General features: G+C 51.6%; 1 protein-coding gene across 5 annotated transcripts; it reads left to right on the plus strand.

Moving 5' to 3' along the window:
* The first annotated feature begins 203 nt into the window (after positions 1 to 203).
* On the plus strand, positions 204 to 11,968 carry pcif1 (phosphorylated CTD interacting factor 1). 5 transcript variants are annotated; one of them, XM_037252524.1, is made up of 16 exons: positions 204 to 305; positions 2,209 to 2,371; positions 2,508 to 2,632; positions 3,193 to 3,318; positions 3,393 to 3,529; positions 4,424 to 4,635; positions 5,279 to 5,426; positions 5,496 to 5,579; positions 5,641 to 5,740; positions 7,088 to 7,247; positions 7,338 to 7,528; positions 7,990 to 8,076; positions 8,165 to 8,349; positions 8,412 to 8,505; positions 9,510 to 9,685; positions 10,559 to 11,968. In XM_037252524.1, the coding sequence occupies exons 2-16, from the start codon at positions 2,245 to 2,247 to the stop codon at positions 10,872 to 10,874; spliced, it is 2,268 nt and encodes a 755-aa protein (XP_037108419.1). In that variant the 5' UTR covers positions 204 to 305; positions 2,209 to 2,244; the 3' UTR covers positions 10,875 to 11,968. The 5 variants fall into 5 exon arrangements, with proteins under 5 accessions (XP_037108419.1, XP_037108423.1, XP_037108420.1 ...); XM_037252528.1 differs by having other exon boundaries at positions 4,481 to 4,635; positions 10,559 to 10,874; XM_037252525.1 differs by lacking the exon at positions 204 to 305 and adding an exon at positions 329 to 668.
* Positions 11,969 to 12,102: the final 134 nt, after the last annotated feature.

Here is a 12,102-nt window from a genome sequence, read left to right on the forward strand (position 1 = left end):
TCGTAGATAGTTTCGATAGAAATACCCCACGATATTTAATTTGTGTCTGATTGTATTTCTCGATATGTGCAACTGTGACCTCCTGCGCGATCTGAGGCGGGTGGGGGGGGGGGGGGGGGCGTCGTCGACCTCTTCGACATGGCGTCCGGGGCGTGACAGACCAGAACGGGAAGCGTGTCGATGGGCGCGCATGCGTAGTCGCGCTTTTCTCTCCCCTGTAAAGATGTCTGAGCAGGCGGGGAGGGAGCGGAGGAGCCCAAATCGACAGACAGAGCCCGCGACTCGTAGCCGTTCAAAGAGTCCAGGTAAGGCCAGATGGCTCGCAGAGCTGCCCCGACGCTACCCGAACGCGTTGGAACCTTCCGGCTTTGAATTGAGCCGCACAAAATGCTCGCACGGGGGCCCTGTCGCCACGAAAGGTTCAAAACGGTGCGCAGTACGCGAGACGCTGTGGCAGGGGCGTGTCCGCCATCTTGTCTGAGCACAAGCGGCGCCCAAACGGCAGCGTCTCCCGACGGACAAGATGGCAGCCAACCGGCCCGATACTATTGCTGAGTCCGAGCCGCGCGCGTTCCGCTCGTCAGCCGGGCGGGCGGCGAATCAAACATCAGGACGGTTTCCTGCGCGTTTTGTCCTCCCCCTTCCCTGCCTTTCGCCGTTCACTTCTGGCTAGCTTCCTCCTTCTCGTCGTTCTCCTCCTCCTTGTTTGGCGATGAAAGCTGCACTGCGCATGCGTGTGACAATGGCGCTCATTTCTGTGCAAGCAAAACAACAATTGAGCAAACCTTTTCACTTGGCCTTTTAACCGAATTCCGGGGTCTCCACAGCGGTGCGGTTGTGTTGCGATGGTTCCGAACTGAGGTGATCGAAGGACGGCGTTGCTGTTGCCTGATGCTCGGGTGGCGGGTTATGGCGCTTTTCTCTTTTGCCTTGAATAGCCCTGACATTCAAGACGTCCTTTTGATATGAACGCGAGCCTGCAAAATGCCTTTATATACTACACGTGTTAAAAAAAAGAAAAGAAAATACTCACGCTGATGCAACAGTGTTAGTTGGACGTCCTTGACGTGTGCACAGTCTGAGAACTCCAGCGGACGGTCGCATCTCGTGGACACAAGTAGACTCCCACAACTAGGTTAAAATTATGAGCGTCTCTAAGTATTGCATGTCCATAACTTCATTCAAAAGTCAGACATTTGAAATTGGCAGTGCAAACCCATAGTTTGATTCAGTTTCTGGTTTGGCCCGTAACAAGTCAGAAAAATGCTAATCATTGTTTACCCAGGTCACCCAAACGAGCTTTAAGGAAAAACACTTTAAGTCAAACCACAGCTGTAAATTGGTAACACAAAATACCACAAATTATACATACCGGTACTTATATGTGCAAAATGTATGCAAGGGGGAAGTGATAATAAGCAGAAAATTGGTTTCAAATGAACGGAACGTTACATTTTAATGTACCACCCTTGAATTGTATTGCACTGCTTTTATGATTATGAGAGCTGCACGCCAAGTTGAAATCAGTTTTTGGCTGATGTGAGTCCTTCCGTAGGCGGCACGGTGGAGCACTGCATGTCCACCTCACAGTTCAGAGATTGTGGGTTCAATTCCACCTCCCTGTGTGGAGTTTGCATGTTCTCCCTGTGCCTGGGTGGGTTTTCTCCGGGTTTTCTGGTTTCTTCTCACATTCCAAAAACATGCTTGGTAGGCTGATTGAGCACTCCAAATTGCCCATAGGTGTGAGTTTGATTTGGCTTTTACCCACCGGACGAGGTGCAAACCAATGTTGTAAGCAGAGACTACAACTAGGCGCCGGGTGCTTGCACTACCAGCCTGTTTATATACTTGCGGAGACGGTCTCCAAAAGAACCTAATGCAAGTCAGCCAGAGTCCTGGTGGACGCTAGCTCCAAGCTAAAACAACCCGTCGTAATACTGTCATTGAACAAAGGCAAGCCGACCGGGGGGAGGCACTGACTTCTTCTCTTACTAAAGATGTGTTTGATGTGTTCCACATGGGGGAAATTGTCACAAATGTACAAATTCGTCTAAAAAAACACATGTAAGGAAGGAGAATTGCCATAAAATCGTGATTGGAATTTTATTTAGAAAAAATGCTGCTATGATATTTTTGCTATATCGCCCACCCTCATTGTGTTTTGTTATCGGGATCGGTTTGACGGTGTTGTCTTTGGTGCGGCGTCAGGTCAACCGATGCGCTTGTGACGGACGAACAGCCGAGATGTCCAACGAGAGCCGGGCATCGCTGAAGGGGGAGGGCGCCATGGTGCATTCTCCCGGTGCCTCTGCTGCCTCGCACGTCCTGCCTCTCTCGCCTTCGGCCGCCGCCAAGCCACCCGAACTGCCAGGTGCACGCCATCTCTCTCACCATCATGCGGATCACTCTCGCTGCTGTCTCTGTGTCTGTCTCGCTTGTCTGTACCTCTGTCCGTTTCGCGCCCCTGTCCTGAGTGTCTTGCCCGTCTGCCGGGCCTCTCCCTGCAGATGAGCTGATCCAGGCGGGCTGGTCCAAGTGCTGGTCTCGGCGGGAGAACCGTCCGTACTACTTCAACAGATTCACCAACCAAAGCCTGTGGGAGGTGCCGGTGTTGGGCCAGCATGACGTCATTGTAAGTGGTCAATAAGCCCGGCCGTGGCAAATAGTGCACACCCCTACCTGAAAATCTTTCGACCTGCCAACAGTCATCGACACCAGGGTCCGAACTGAACGGCGGCCCATTTTAGGCGAGTCCAAAAATTACAAACCCAAATTGGATGACGTTGACTCATTCCGCCTTTATAACCCTAATATTCTAGTCTTTAATCCACTGACAAGATAGGAAACGGGTAACGCTTGCATGTCAGTGTCTCTCTTCTAGTCAACCTCCGCGTTTCATCCGTGACATGTATCGAGTCATATGATGGGAGTTAAAGGTGGTTTGGGTCGAGTGCGGCTGAAAATGGGTGGATTCGCCGCAATATCCCATTACCGTGTCTCGAAAAAGCGTCTTATTTTGGCCTTTAATCTGCCAAAGTCCAGATGATGACGACGATTCTTTTGCAAAGGGCTAGTATGATCGTCGCTCTTGTTTGACACAGAAAGGTGTCAGTCCCCCATCATTTTGTATTCCTTGATAATCAACCTGTTGTTCGCTGCTATATATGTGTGCATGTGTCTGTCTGCGTGCAGTCGGATCCTTTAGGCCTGAACGCCGCTCCGGCAGAGGGCGCAGACGGTAACCTTGGCAACGGCCAGAGGAAGAGGCGCAGCTCTGAGGAGCAGGCGGCCGGGCCCAACAGCCTGAAACGGGCCAAGGTAAGCTCAGCGGGGACTTTTGTTGGAGACAATGGGAGTCCTCTCTCATGACCCGTGTGTCCCGTCCCATTCAGGCCGAGCCCACTACGCCCATCTCGCCCAGCGTGGCCGGTGCAAAGCCCTGGAGCGCTGCACCTGATGACAAACGAGGCACGGCGGCTGTGGCCCCCGGCACGCCGAGCCCCACCCCTGCGATCTACAAGCCGACCGCGTAAGTCATAATGTTGGGCGGCAAGCCGCGGTTACTGTCGGGCAGCGCTCCTCAATCTTTGCACGATGAGCGGAACCCCAAAACTACATGGTTTGTACTCCGAGCACCGTCGCACGATCAAGGGGCCTGAGAATAAGGATAAAACAGGGAAGAAATACTAATCTCGTATCAGTTTCCGAAAACCTTTTATTTGACTTACGCCAAAATATATTAAAAAAATGCAAAGAATGATACTATAACAAAGGTGTTTCTAAACAACATTGCAGAGGATGAAAATAAGCATTGCACTTAGAGCAATAAATAAAATACTTAGCTCTCAAAGTAGAATCAATTAAAATGCGGCGGAGGTTTGACTCGTCAAAAGTCAGGCAAATATTCTCGGAGGTTGAGAGCCGTCCGTCCTCAATTCCGCCGTATTGCGCAAAGGCTCAATTCAAACGGGCCCTCACCAAGTTGAAGCCAAAACAGTGTGCAAAGCGCGGGTGAGCGCTCAGCCTCAGTCAAGCCGAGGTTTGTGGGGCATTTGGGTTTCCTCCTGACATGTGGCGCCGGGGATCACAACCGCTTTGTGCGTTACTGTCGACCTCAACATCCCACCGCCGACGTGCCCGGACACCCGGATAGCGCGTCGCACCCCCTCGTGCGTTTTACACTGGGGATGGCCGGCAGAAGATTTTGGCGTGCCGATAGCCATCCTCTTCTTTGAGTGGCCGGACCCGATTTGTATGCACCGCTTGTGTGCTGCCACCAACATCAACCGACTTTGGCCGGCATGGTGGCCACTTTCTCCACGACGCCATTTCACGCGTACAACGCATTTAGCCACTTTAATTGACGGAGGAAAATTTACTGGCACGAGTATCACGTGCATCATTGCCTTGTCGTTTTTTGCAGTGCAAGCAACGTAGGGCTTCACTTGGTTATGTCGTGCATGTGTGTGTGCTGCCCCAGCATCTACTGGGATCTGGACATCCAGACCAACGCCGTCATCAGAGAGCAACCCCCCGCCCAGCACCTGCCCCCCCATCCCGAGATCGAGCTGCAGAGAGCTCAGCTGGTCACCAAACTCAGACAACACTACCATGAGCTCTGTCACCAGAGAGAAGGTGCGCACGCACACACAAACACGGCATCCCGCTCCACAAAGGGATATAGACGTCAAAGTCGCAACTTGTTGATTGGCGGACGAATCGGCACTGCTTCATTTCCAGACCTCGTGGAAAAACTTGGCATTTTTCCGTTTTGCCATGAAAGCAAGGCTGAAAGTCGTATCTATTATTTTTTGGGAAGGGCTAACAATTTTCCCACATATGTTCCAGACCAATTTGGAAAGGGAAGCCTCGCGAATTCCTCTTCCTAGCTCGGCTTGCTTTTATTTTGTGTCCTTCCATGTAAGAACATTGCAAATGCAAGACATGGCCCTCTTCAGCAAATGCCCGCGGAGAAAAGTTCTGCCATTGGGCGAAGGAGGAGCCAGTGCAATCAAAGTCTTGGAAAGATAAAGTGATGATGAAAGTCATGATTGGTGGCAGCCTTAACAAATTTTTTTTGCACTACAAGAAATGCAAAGTTTTAGCCAAAGTTCCTTTGCAATGCAAAAAGTGCAAATGAAAGTCAAGCTTGCTGTGGCGCGGGACGTTATTAAGTCTTGCGCGTCTCGAACGGAGCGCCGAGTGACTTAGGCCAAGGACGCCGAATCGGTCGTCCGGTGTGGCTCTGGCCTTTGACTTGCGCGTGCGCCGGCGCCAGGCATCGACCCACCTCGGGAGTCATTCAACCGCTGGCTGTTGGAGAGGAAAGTGCTGGACAAAGGTTGGGACCCTATGTTGCCCAGCGACTGCGAGCCTGTCATCTCGCCGTCCATGTTCCGAGAGGTCATGAACGACATCCCCATCAGGTTGCGAGCGCCGCCGTTGGTGACCGAAATGACCGACGTCCCGAAATGACCCTTTGTGGTGTCCGGCAGGCTGTCTCGCATCAAATACAAGGAGGAGGCCCGCAAGCTTCTCTTCAAGTATGCCGAAGCGGCCAAGAAGATGATCGACTCCAGGCACGTGACGTTTCCGACTTCCACCCTTTGGCCGCCTTGCCGCTGACACTTTCTGTTGCAGGAATGCCAGCCCGGAGAGCAGGAAGGTGGTCAAGTGGAACGCCGAAGACACCATGAGCTGGTTGCGCAGGGACCACTCAGCCAGCAAGGAGGACTACATGGTACGGCTGCCCACGTGTGTGTGTGTGTGTGTGTGTGTGTGTGTGTGTGTGTGTGTGTGTGTGTGTGTGTGTGTGTGTGTGTGTGTGTGTGTGTGTGTGTGTGTGTGTGTGTGTGTGTGTGTGTGTGTGTGTGTGTGTGTGTGGTGTGTGTGTGTGTGTGTGTGTGTGTGTGTGTGTGTGTGTGTGTGTGTGTGTGTGTGTGTGTGTGTGTGTGTGTGTGTGTGTGTGTGTGTGTGTGTGTGTGTGTGTGTGTGTGTGTGTGTGTGTGTGTGTGTGTGTGTGTGTGTGTGTGTGTGTGTGTGTGTGTGTGTGTGTGTGTGTGTGTGTGTGTGTGTGTGTGTGTGTGTGTGTGTGTGTGTGTGTGTGTGTGTGTGTGTGTGTGTGTGTGTGTGTGTGTGTGTGTGTGTGTGTGTGTGTGTGTGTGTGTGTGTGTGTGTGTGTGTGTGTGTGTGTGTGTGTGTGTGTGTGTGTGTGTGTGTGTGTGTGTGTGTGTGTGTGTGTGTGGTGTGTGTGTGTGTGTGTGTGTGTGTGTGTGTGTGTGTGTGTGTGTGTGTGTGTGTGTGTGTGTGTGTGTGTGTGTGTGTGTGTGTGTGTGTGTGTGTGTGTGTGTGTGTGTGTGTGTGTGTGTGTGTGTGTGTGTGTGTGTGTGTGGTGTGTGTGTGTGTGTGTGTGTGTGTGTGTGTGTGTGTGTGTGTGTGTGTGTGTGTGTGTGTGTGTGTGTGTGTGGTGTGTGTGTGTGTGTGTGTGTGTGTGTGTGTGTGTGTGTGTGTGTGTGTGTGTGTGTGTGTGTGTGTGTGTGTGTGTGTGTGTGTGTGTGTGTGTGTGTGTGTGTGTGTGTGTGTGTGTGTGTGTGTGTGTGTGTGTGTGTGTGTGTGTGTGTGTGTGTGTGTGTGTGTGTGTGTGTGTGTGTGTGTGTGCTTTTGTCCTTCTCTCTCTTTCTTAAGCTCCCTCTCTGCTTTTCTGCTCTCATCCTCGCTCTGTCTTCTTCTGCATTTGCCGGCATCAAGCAGAAACTCCAATGCGACAATGTACCTTTCGCCACTATTGGTCAGTGGCCACGTGTGGCTTCAGAACGCTTTGCGCCTTTTGTGGCTCTGCTGAAAGTGACAGCCGGCCATTTCCCCTCTTCCTTCCTCTTGCTTTGCCTTTGGACAAAACAAGCGATGACGCTAGCCGAGCTTGGCACTAGTAAAACGTTGGGGCTATCATGCTCGAGACCTCAAGGCGTTTGAGGTCTGAATGGGCGCGAGGGGGAGCAAAGGGAACTACTCTGCATGTCGCAAATGTGGCTTCAATGCCATCACACGCACGCGCTTGCTGAAGAGTGCCCTGGCCTCGTTGGCGTAGGACCGTCTGGAGCACCTCCGACAGCAGTGCGGTCCTCACGTAACGGCTGTGGCCAAAGACTCGGTGGAGGGGATCTGCGCCAAGATCTATCAGTTGTCGTCTGACTACTGCAGGCGCCTTCGACACACGCACCTCAGCCTGCTGCAAGACCCGCCCGCAGGTACTCAGTACACGAGTCCAATTGTTGGGAATGGTGTAAAGTGGCCAAGGGCTAATGTCTGCTGCAAAAATCTTTGTGTTGCGTGTTCAGATGCGTCCGCGTCCTCCTCGTCCCCCCCCCCGCTGCCAGCATCGTCCCGTCTGGTGTACTGTTACCCGTTGCGTTTGGCGCAGCCGTCGCCGTCACTCCCGCGTGTGGAGCTTCACTTTGAGAATGACGTGGCCTGCCTGCGATTCCGAGGGGAGATGGTCAAAGTCAACAGGGGACACTTCAGCAAGCTGGTCGGTACTCGAAGCTGCGCGCACCCTTGGCAAAAGTACTTTAGGAAGAGTGACCAAAACCACTCACCCTAAAGTCACGCCCTTACTCGGCAACTAATCGAATAGCAAATTTGTCGAGCGCTCGTCTCGTGCCGTCGATTGTTGGACTTCACCTTGGCTGAGTGCCTCTCAGCAATGAAGGTTTTCTGATAGAGCGCCCACCTTATTATAGGACACAGAAACTTCCGCTACTTTGCCAAGTAATCCATGTTTTCGACACATTACAGACAAAAGTGCTAACTCGGTCACTCAATGCTCATCTGTCTGTGCATTTGCAATCGTGTTGTGTTTTGCAATGAAGGGATGGAAATGAAATCACCTGGTTGTTTTTTTTCACCCTCTGTTTCATTGGTTAATTGACAGATAAATCGATCGAGGCTACTCTCAGCCCTAATACGCCGCTGGTGTGCGTGTGTGCGTAGGAGCTGCTGTACAGGTACAGCTGCATCGACGACTCTCGCTTCGAGAAGTTCCTGTCGAGGGTTTGGTGCCTGCTCAAGCGATACCAGGTCAGCCGCGCGCCAATCAAACTCGCCGGCGTTTCCAATCCCACGTGCGCAAGGATGACGCCCGCTTGCTGCGTGTCCGCGTGTGCAGGTGATGTTTGGCAGCAGCGCCAACGATGGCGCCGGCCTGCAGGGGGCGCTGCCAGTGTCTGTGTTTGAAGCTTTGAATCGCCACTTTGCTGTTTCTTTTGAGTGTTTCGCCTCGCCGCTTAACTGCTACTACAAGCAGTTCTGCTCCGCCTTCCCCGACACCGATGGCTACTTTGGATCCCGAGGGTGAGGCGCTTGCGGCCGCTCATGTGCGCTCATGTGTTTAGTAATTGCGTGTGCCTTCGCAGGCCGTTCCTGTCCTTCCGTCCCGTCAGCGGCTCGTTTGAAGCCAACCCGCCATTCTGCGAAGAGCTGATGGATGCCATGGTGGCACACTTTGAGGTGATTTGGAGTAGCAAACATTGAAGCCAGCAAGCGGCTGCGTGGGCACCCGAAACGCCAAAATAGGCCTGAGGCGTCCAAATTCTGACAGATTTTCTTGTCCTGATGAAACTTACACTCCCTTCCATTTGTAGTTAAATTCATGATAGATTTTTTTTCCCTTTTCTTGGGGGGGGGGGGATATGTGGGTGTAAAGACAATTTATGCGAGCCTGCAGCTCAGAAAAAATTTATGTGAGCCTGCAGCTCAGAAAAAGCACAAATGGCAGAAGGGCGTCTGTGTCGGGAGTGGCAAGAACGTTGCCAAATGCTGTTGCGCTGAGAAACATCTATCCTGCAAAATACTGTCTGCAGAAGACACAATTTTTTTTAAATGCAGCAACCGACATTGGGTATGATTTCTTTTTTTTTTTTTTAACCCCTTGCTCTATTTTCAGCCATTTCCTTGTTTCTTCTTTTGGGATGTATCCACTTGCGAAGCCCACATGATTCTCAGTTTTGAGAGGAGGTTTTCAGATATACATTTGCAATGGGGCATATCAGTCATGGTGCCATCATCATTTCAGTCTGGCTGGGCCCAGGAGGGCGTAGCACAAGCAAATGTGCACGTCGCCGTGTTGGTGGAATAAAAACTCTCTGGGACCATGTCTTTTGAGGCCTGTTTTGTTCATTTTGCAACGTATTGCTTGCGTTGCACCTACGGGTGACGGAGCGCTAAGTCCGTTCTCATTGACCCAGGCGATGGCATGATGACGTACGGACGGACTGACGAGCCCGTCGTTGTCAATTTGTAACATACATGAAATGTCATACTTGAGATGAAAAGACATTATTTCGCAACCCGTTGGTTACAGTCGACGTCGGGCCGGCCAGTGTTGGAAATGTAGCCTCGTTATGTTTGAGAAATGAGCATTAGCATACCATTTGATGGCACGCTCAATCAAGGGGGGTGGGGGCATGAAAAGCTCGCTGACGTGGCCGGCCGTGTGCGTGTCACCCACCCAGGACCTTCTGGAGCAGTCCGGCGAGCCGCTGTCTTTCATCGTCTTCGTCCCCGAGTGGCGAGACCCTGTGACACCGGCTCTGGGCCGCATGGAAGCCAGCCGGTTCCTGCGCCACCAGATGAGCGTGCCTGCCTACGAACACGAGTACCGCTCCGGAACACAGCACATCTGCAAGAGGTGCCAAACGCAATCCATTGCTCACCATTCTTCCAAACAACTTTGCATGCTGCCGCCTAACCCGTCGTTGGAAATCCAAAAATTTCCCCACGAAAGGGCTTTTTTGGTTTTCGGCCCAAGCGGAATGCTACGATGGCGCGAGCAAAGGCCTCGAGCGCTCCGGCTGGGCTGACTGCTGAGAAAGGCCAGCACTGTCTGAGCCAACCGATTACCGGGAAGCACGCTAAAATTTGACTGAGAAAAAGAAAAGAAATCCAAACACGCGGTTAGGGTAGTGCTGCCTCCGTGGGGGAATGAACCTGAAAATGCCCCGCCTTGATCACCAGGTCGACCAGGACCGCTCAAATTGCACGCGTTGCTCAGAGGGAACTTGCCATTTGGCAGCGACAGATACGGAAAGAACGTCACCCTAATTCATTAGGGTGGTCTAAGCATCAAGGCACCAAAAAAGAAGTTGCTACATATGTTTGATAAATGAACCTGTCAGAGCAATGTTGTGCTCCCAATGATCAGAATTGTGGCAGTTCCTCCAAAATTGGCATCGCTCAAGCCGCCCTCGCAAAAAGCAACAATCTGTCTATTTCGGAAGGTCCGCACACGGTGGTGGCCCAATGCGGCTCTGGGGTTTCCCTCACTGGCTAAAGCAAAGCTCGACTCGTACTAGCAGGCCTGAGGGAAGGCTATTTCAAACGTGCAGTCAAATGCCGCAGACTCTTAATGGGGGTTCTGACGGGGACAAAGCCACCGTTTCGGACAAGCGCTTAGCTAAGAAACCGTATGAAAGAAATCGTTCAAATCAACACTGGGCCCAACTTTCCCATGGGAGAGGCTGGCTCATCTGAATTAAGTTTAAGTACATGCGTGTGTGTACAGGGAGGAGATGTACTACCGGGCAGTCCACGGCACAGCGGTGCTTTTCCTTCAGAATGCGGCGGGCTTTGCCAAGTGGCCTCCCACGCCGGAGCGGCTGGCCGAGCTGACGGCGTCCTACCGGCCCTCGCGGTCCACCCCTGCCGCCGGTCCGCCTCAGTTAGCCTCCCCAGGCCCCGCCCACCAGCTGCCAGCCGACCGAGACTCGTCCGCCCTCAACAAGGCTGGCGACAGGGTGAGCGATGCGCACGCATCGCCAGGTGGCCATGACAAGAACAACAACGGTGGCAGTCCGCAGGACAAGATGGCCGCCATCTAAAGGCAGGCACATGCCAGAGCGCTCGGCGATACAGGCTAGTCATGTAACGTCTGGGCATTGGTTGGCAAGGCAGCTATCGCATTCTTTTTCTTTCTCGAATGGCCAGTTTAAGTTTGAAACGGACGTGTCGGCCGGCATCAGCGAGCAGCCCAGCCCCCCTTTTGCACGTGTGCTGTTGCACAGACTCCTTTCTCGAGCCCAGAAAAAGAAAAACACCTTCACGGATGTGCTGGCCTGCGTTTTAAAGCAATTGTCGCCAACATCCGAACACAAGAAACCGTAGCGGCTGTGCTTGGGCCATTAAATGTCTCTGCAGTCTGCGTCAAACGGGCCACGCACGCACTGCCATGCCTGCAGACATCTGCCCAATTTAGTCATTTTCCAACGACTGACAGGCCGAGGTCGGCGTGGCAACAAGTAACTATGCTCACTTCAGAAGAGATCATTGCCGAAAATGAACGTAGCCCCAAACGGCAATGAGGATACGCACCAACCGATTGGCCGCCCGCCTGCCTGCCCTGTAAATGCTGTACAGCAAAGGTCATGCTCATTGGGGGCTTTATTGTCATCGTTTTTGTATCACAATGTTTACCATAGTTTGTTCCAAACTAAACCAAAGTGTTGAGAAGAAAAGACAAGTCTATATATTGTAAACGTACAGAAAGAAGTGTTTGATAGTCAACCCAGCAAGTTTTTTCTTTTATGTGGTGAACTCAAACGCAGCACCTGTGCTTACATGAAAGGTTTTCTTTTCACAAGGACAAGCTGAACGAGATGCAAAAATGACTTTTGTCCTCTTGTAAAAAAACAACAATTTATCCAATGAAGTCTAGATTTTTTACAAGAGTTTTCACAAGTAACAAAGAGAAAGTCGTATGTGACAGTTTGTGTTGTGAGCGTTTGTCATCTTGTGATTTTTTTTTAATCCAAATGACGCCAATCAGCTCTTTGTTCTTTTTTAAATTGGCCCTGCTTGGCTAAGCGCAACAAGTACGTGCTTGTACATAGGAAAACGTGGGACTGCAGAATGTACGTAAATGCGCTACGAACAAAATGCAGTTTGAGTTTCAGTAAAGTTATATTCCATCCTTCGGCACTTGTCCTCTTTTTAGACAGCAAATTATGTCACTTTCGAATCAAAACGTTATTAATAGAAATAAATGAGCTCTCCTTGTGTGTATACGATGGTTGCTTTTAGTCGGTCCAACGAATAACCAAAATCCGGCAG

This window comes from Syngnathus acus, chromosome 5 (assembly GCF_901709675.1).
Source record: "Syngnathus acus chromosome 5, fSynAcu1.2, whole genome shotgun sequence".
NCBI classification, from domain to species: Eukaryota; Metazoa; Chordata; class Actinopteri; order Syngnathiformes; family Syngnathidae; genus Syngnathus; species Syngnathus acus.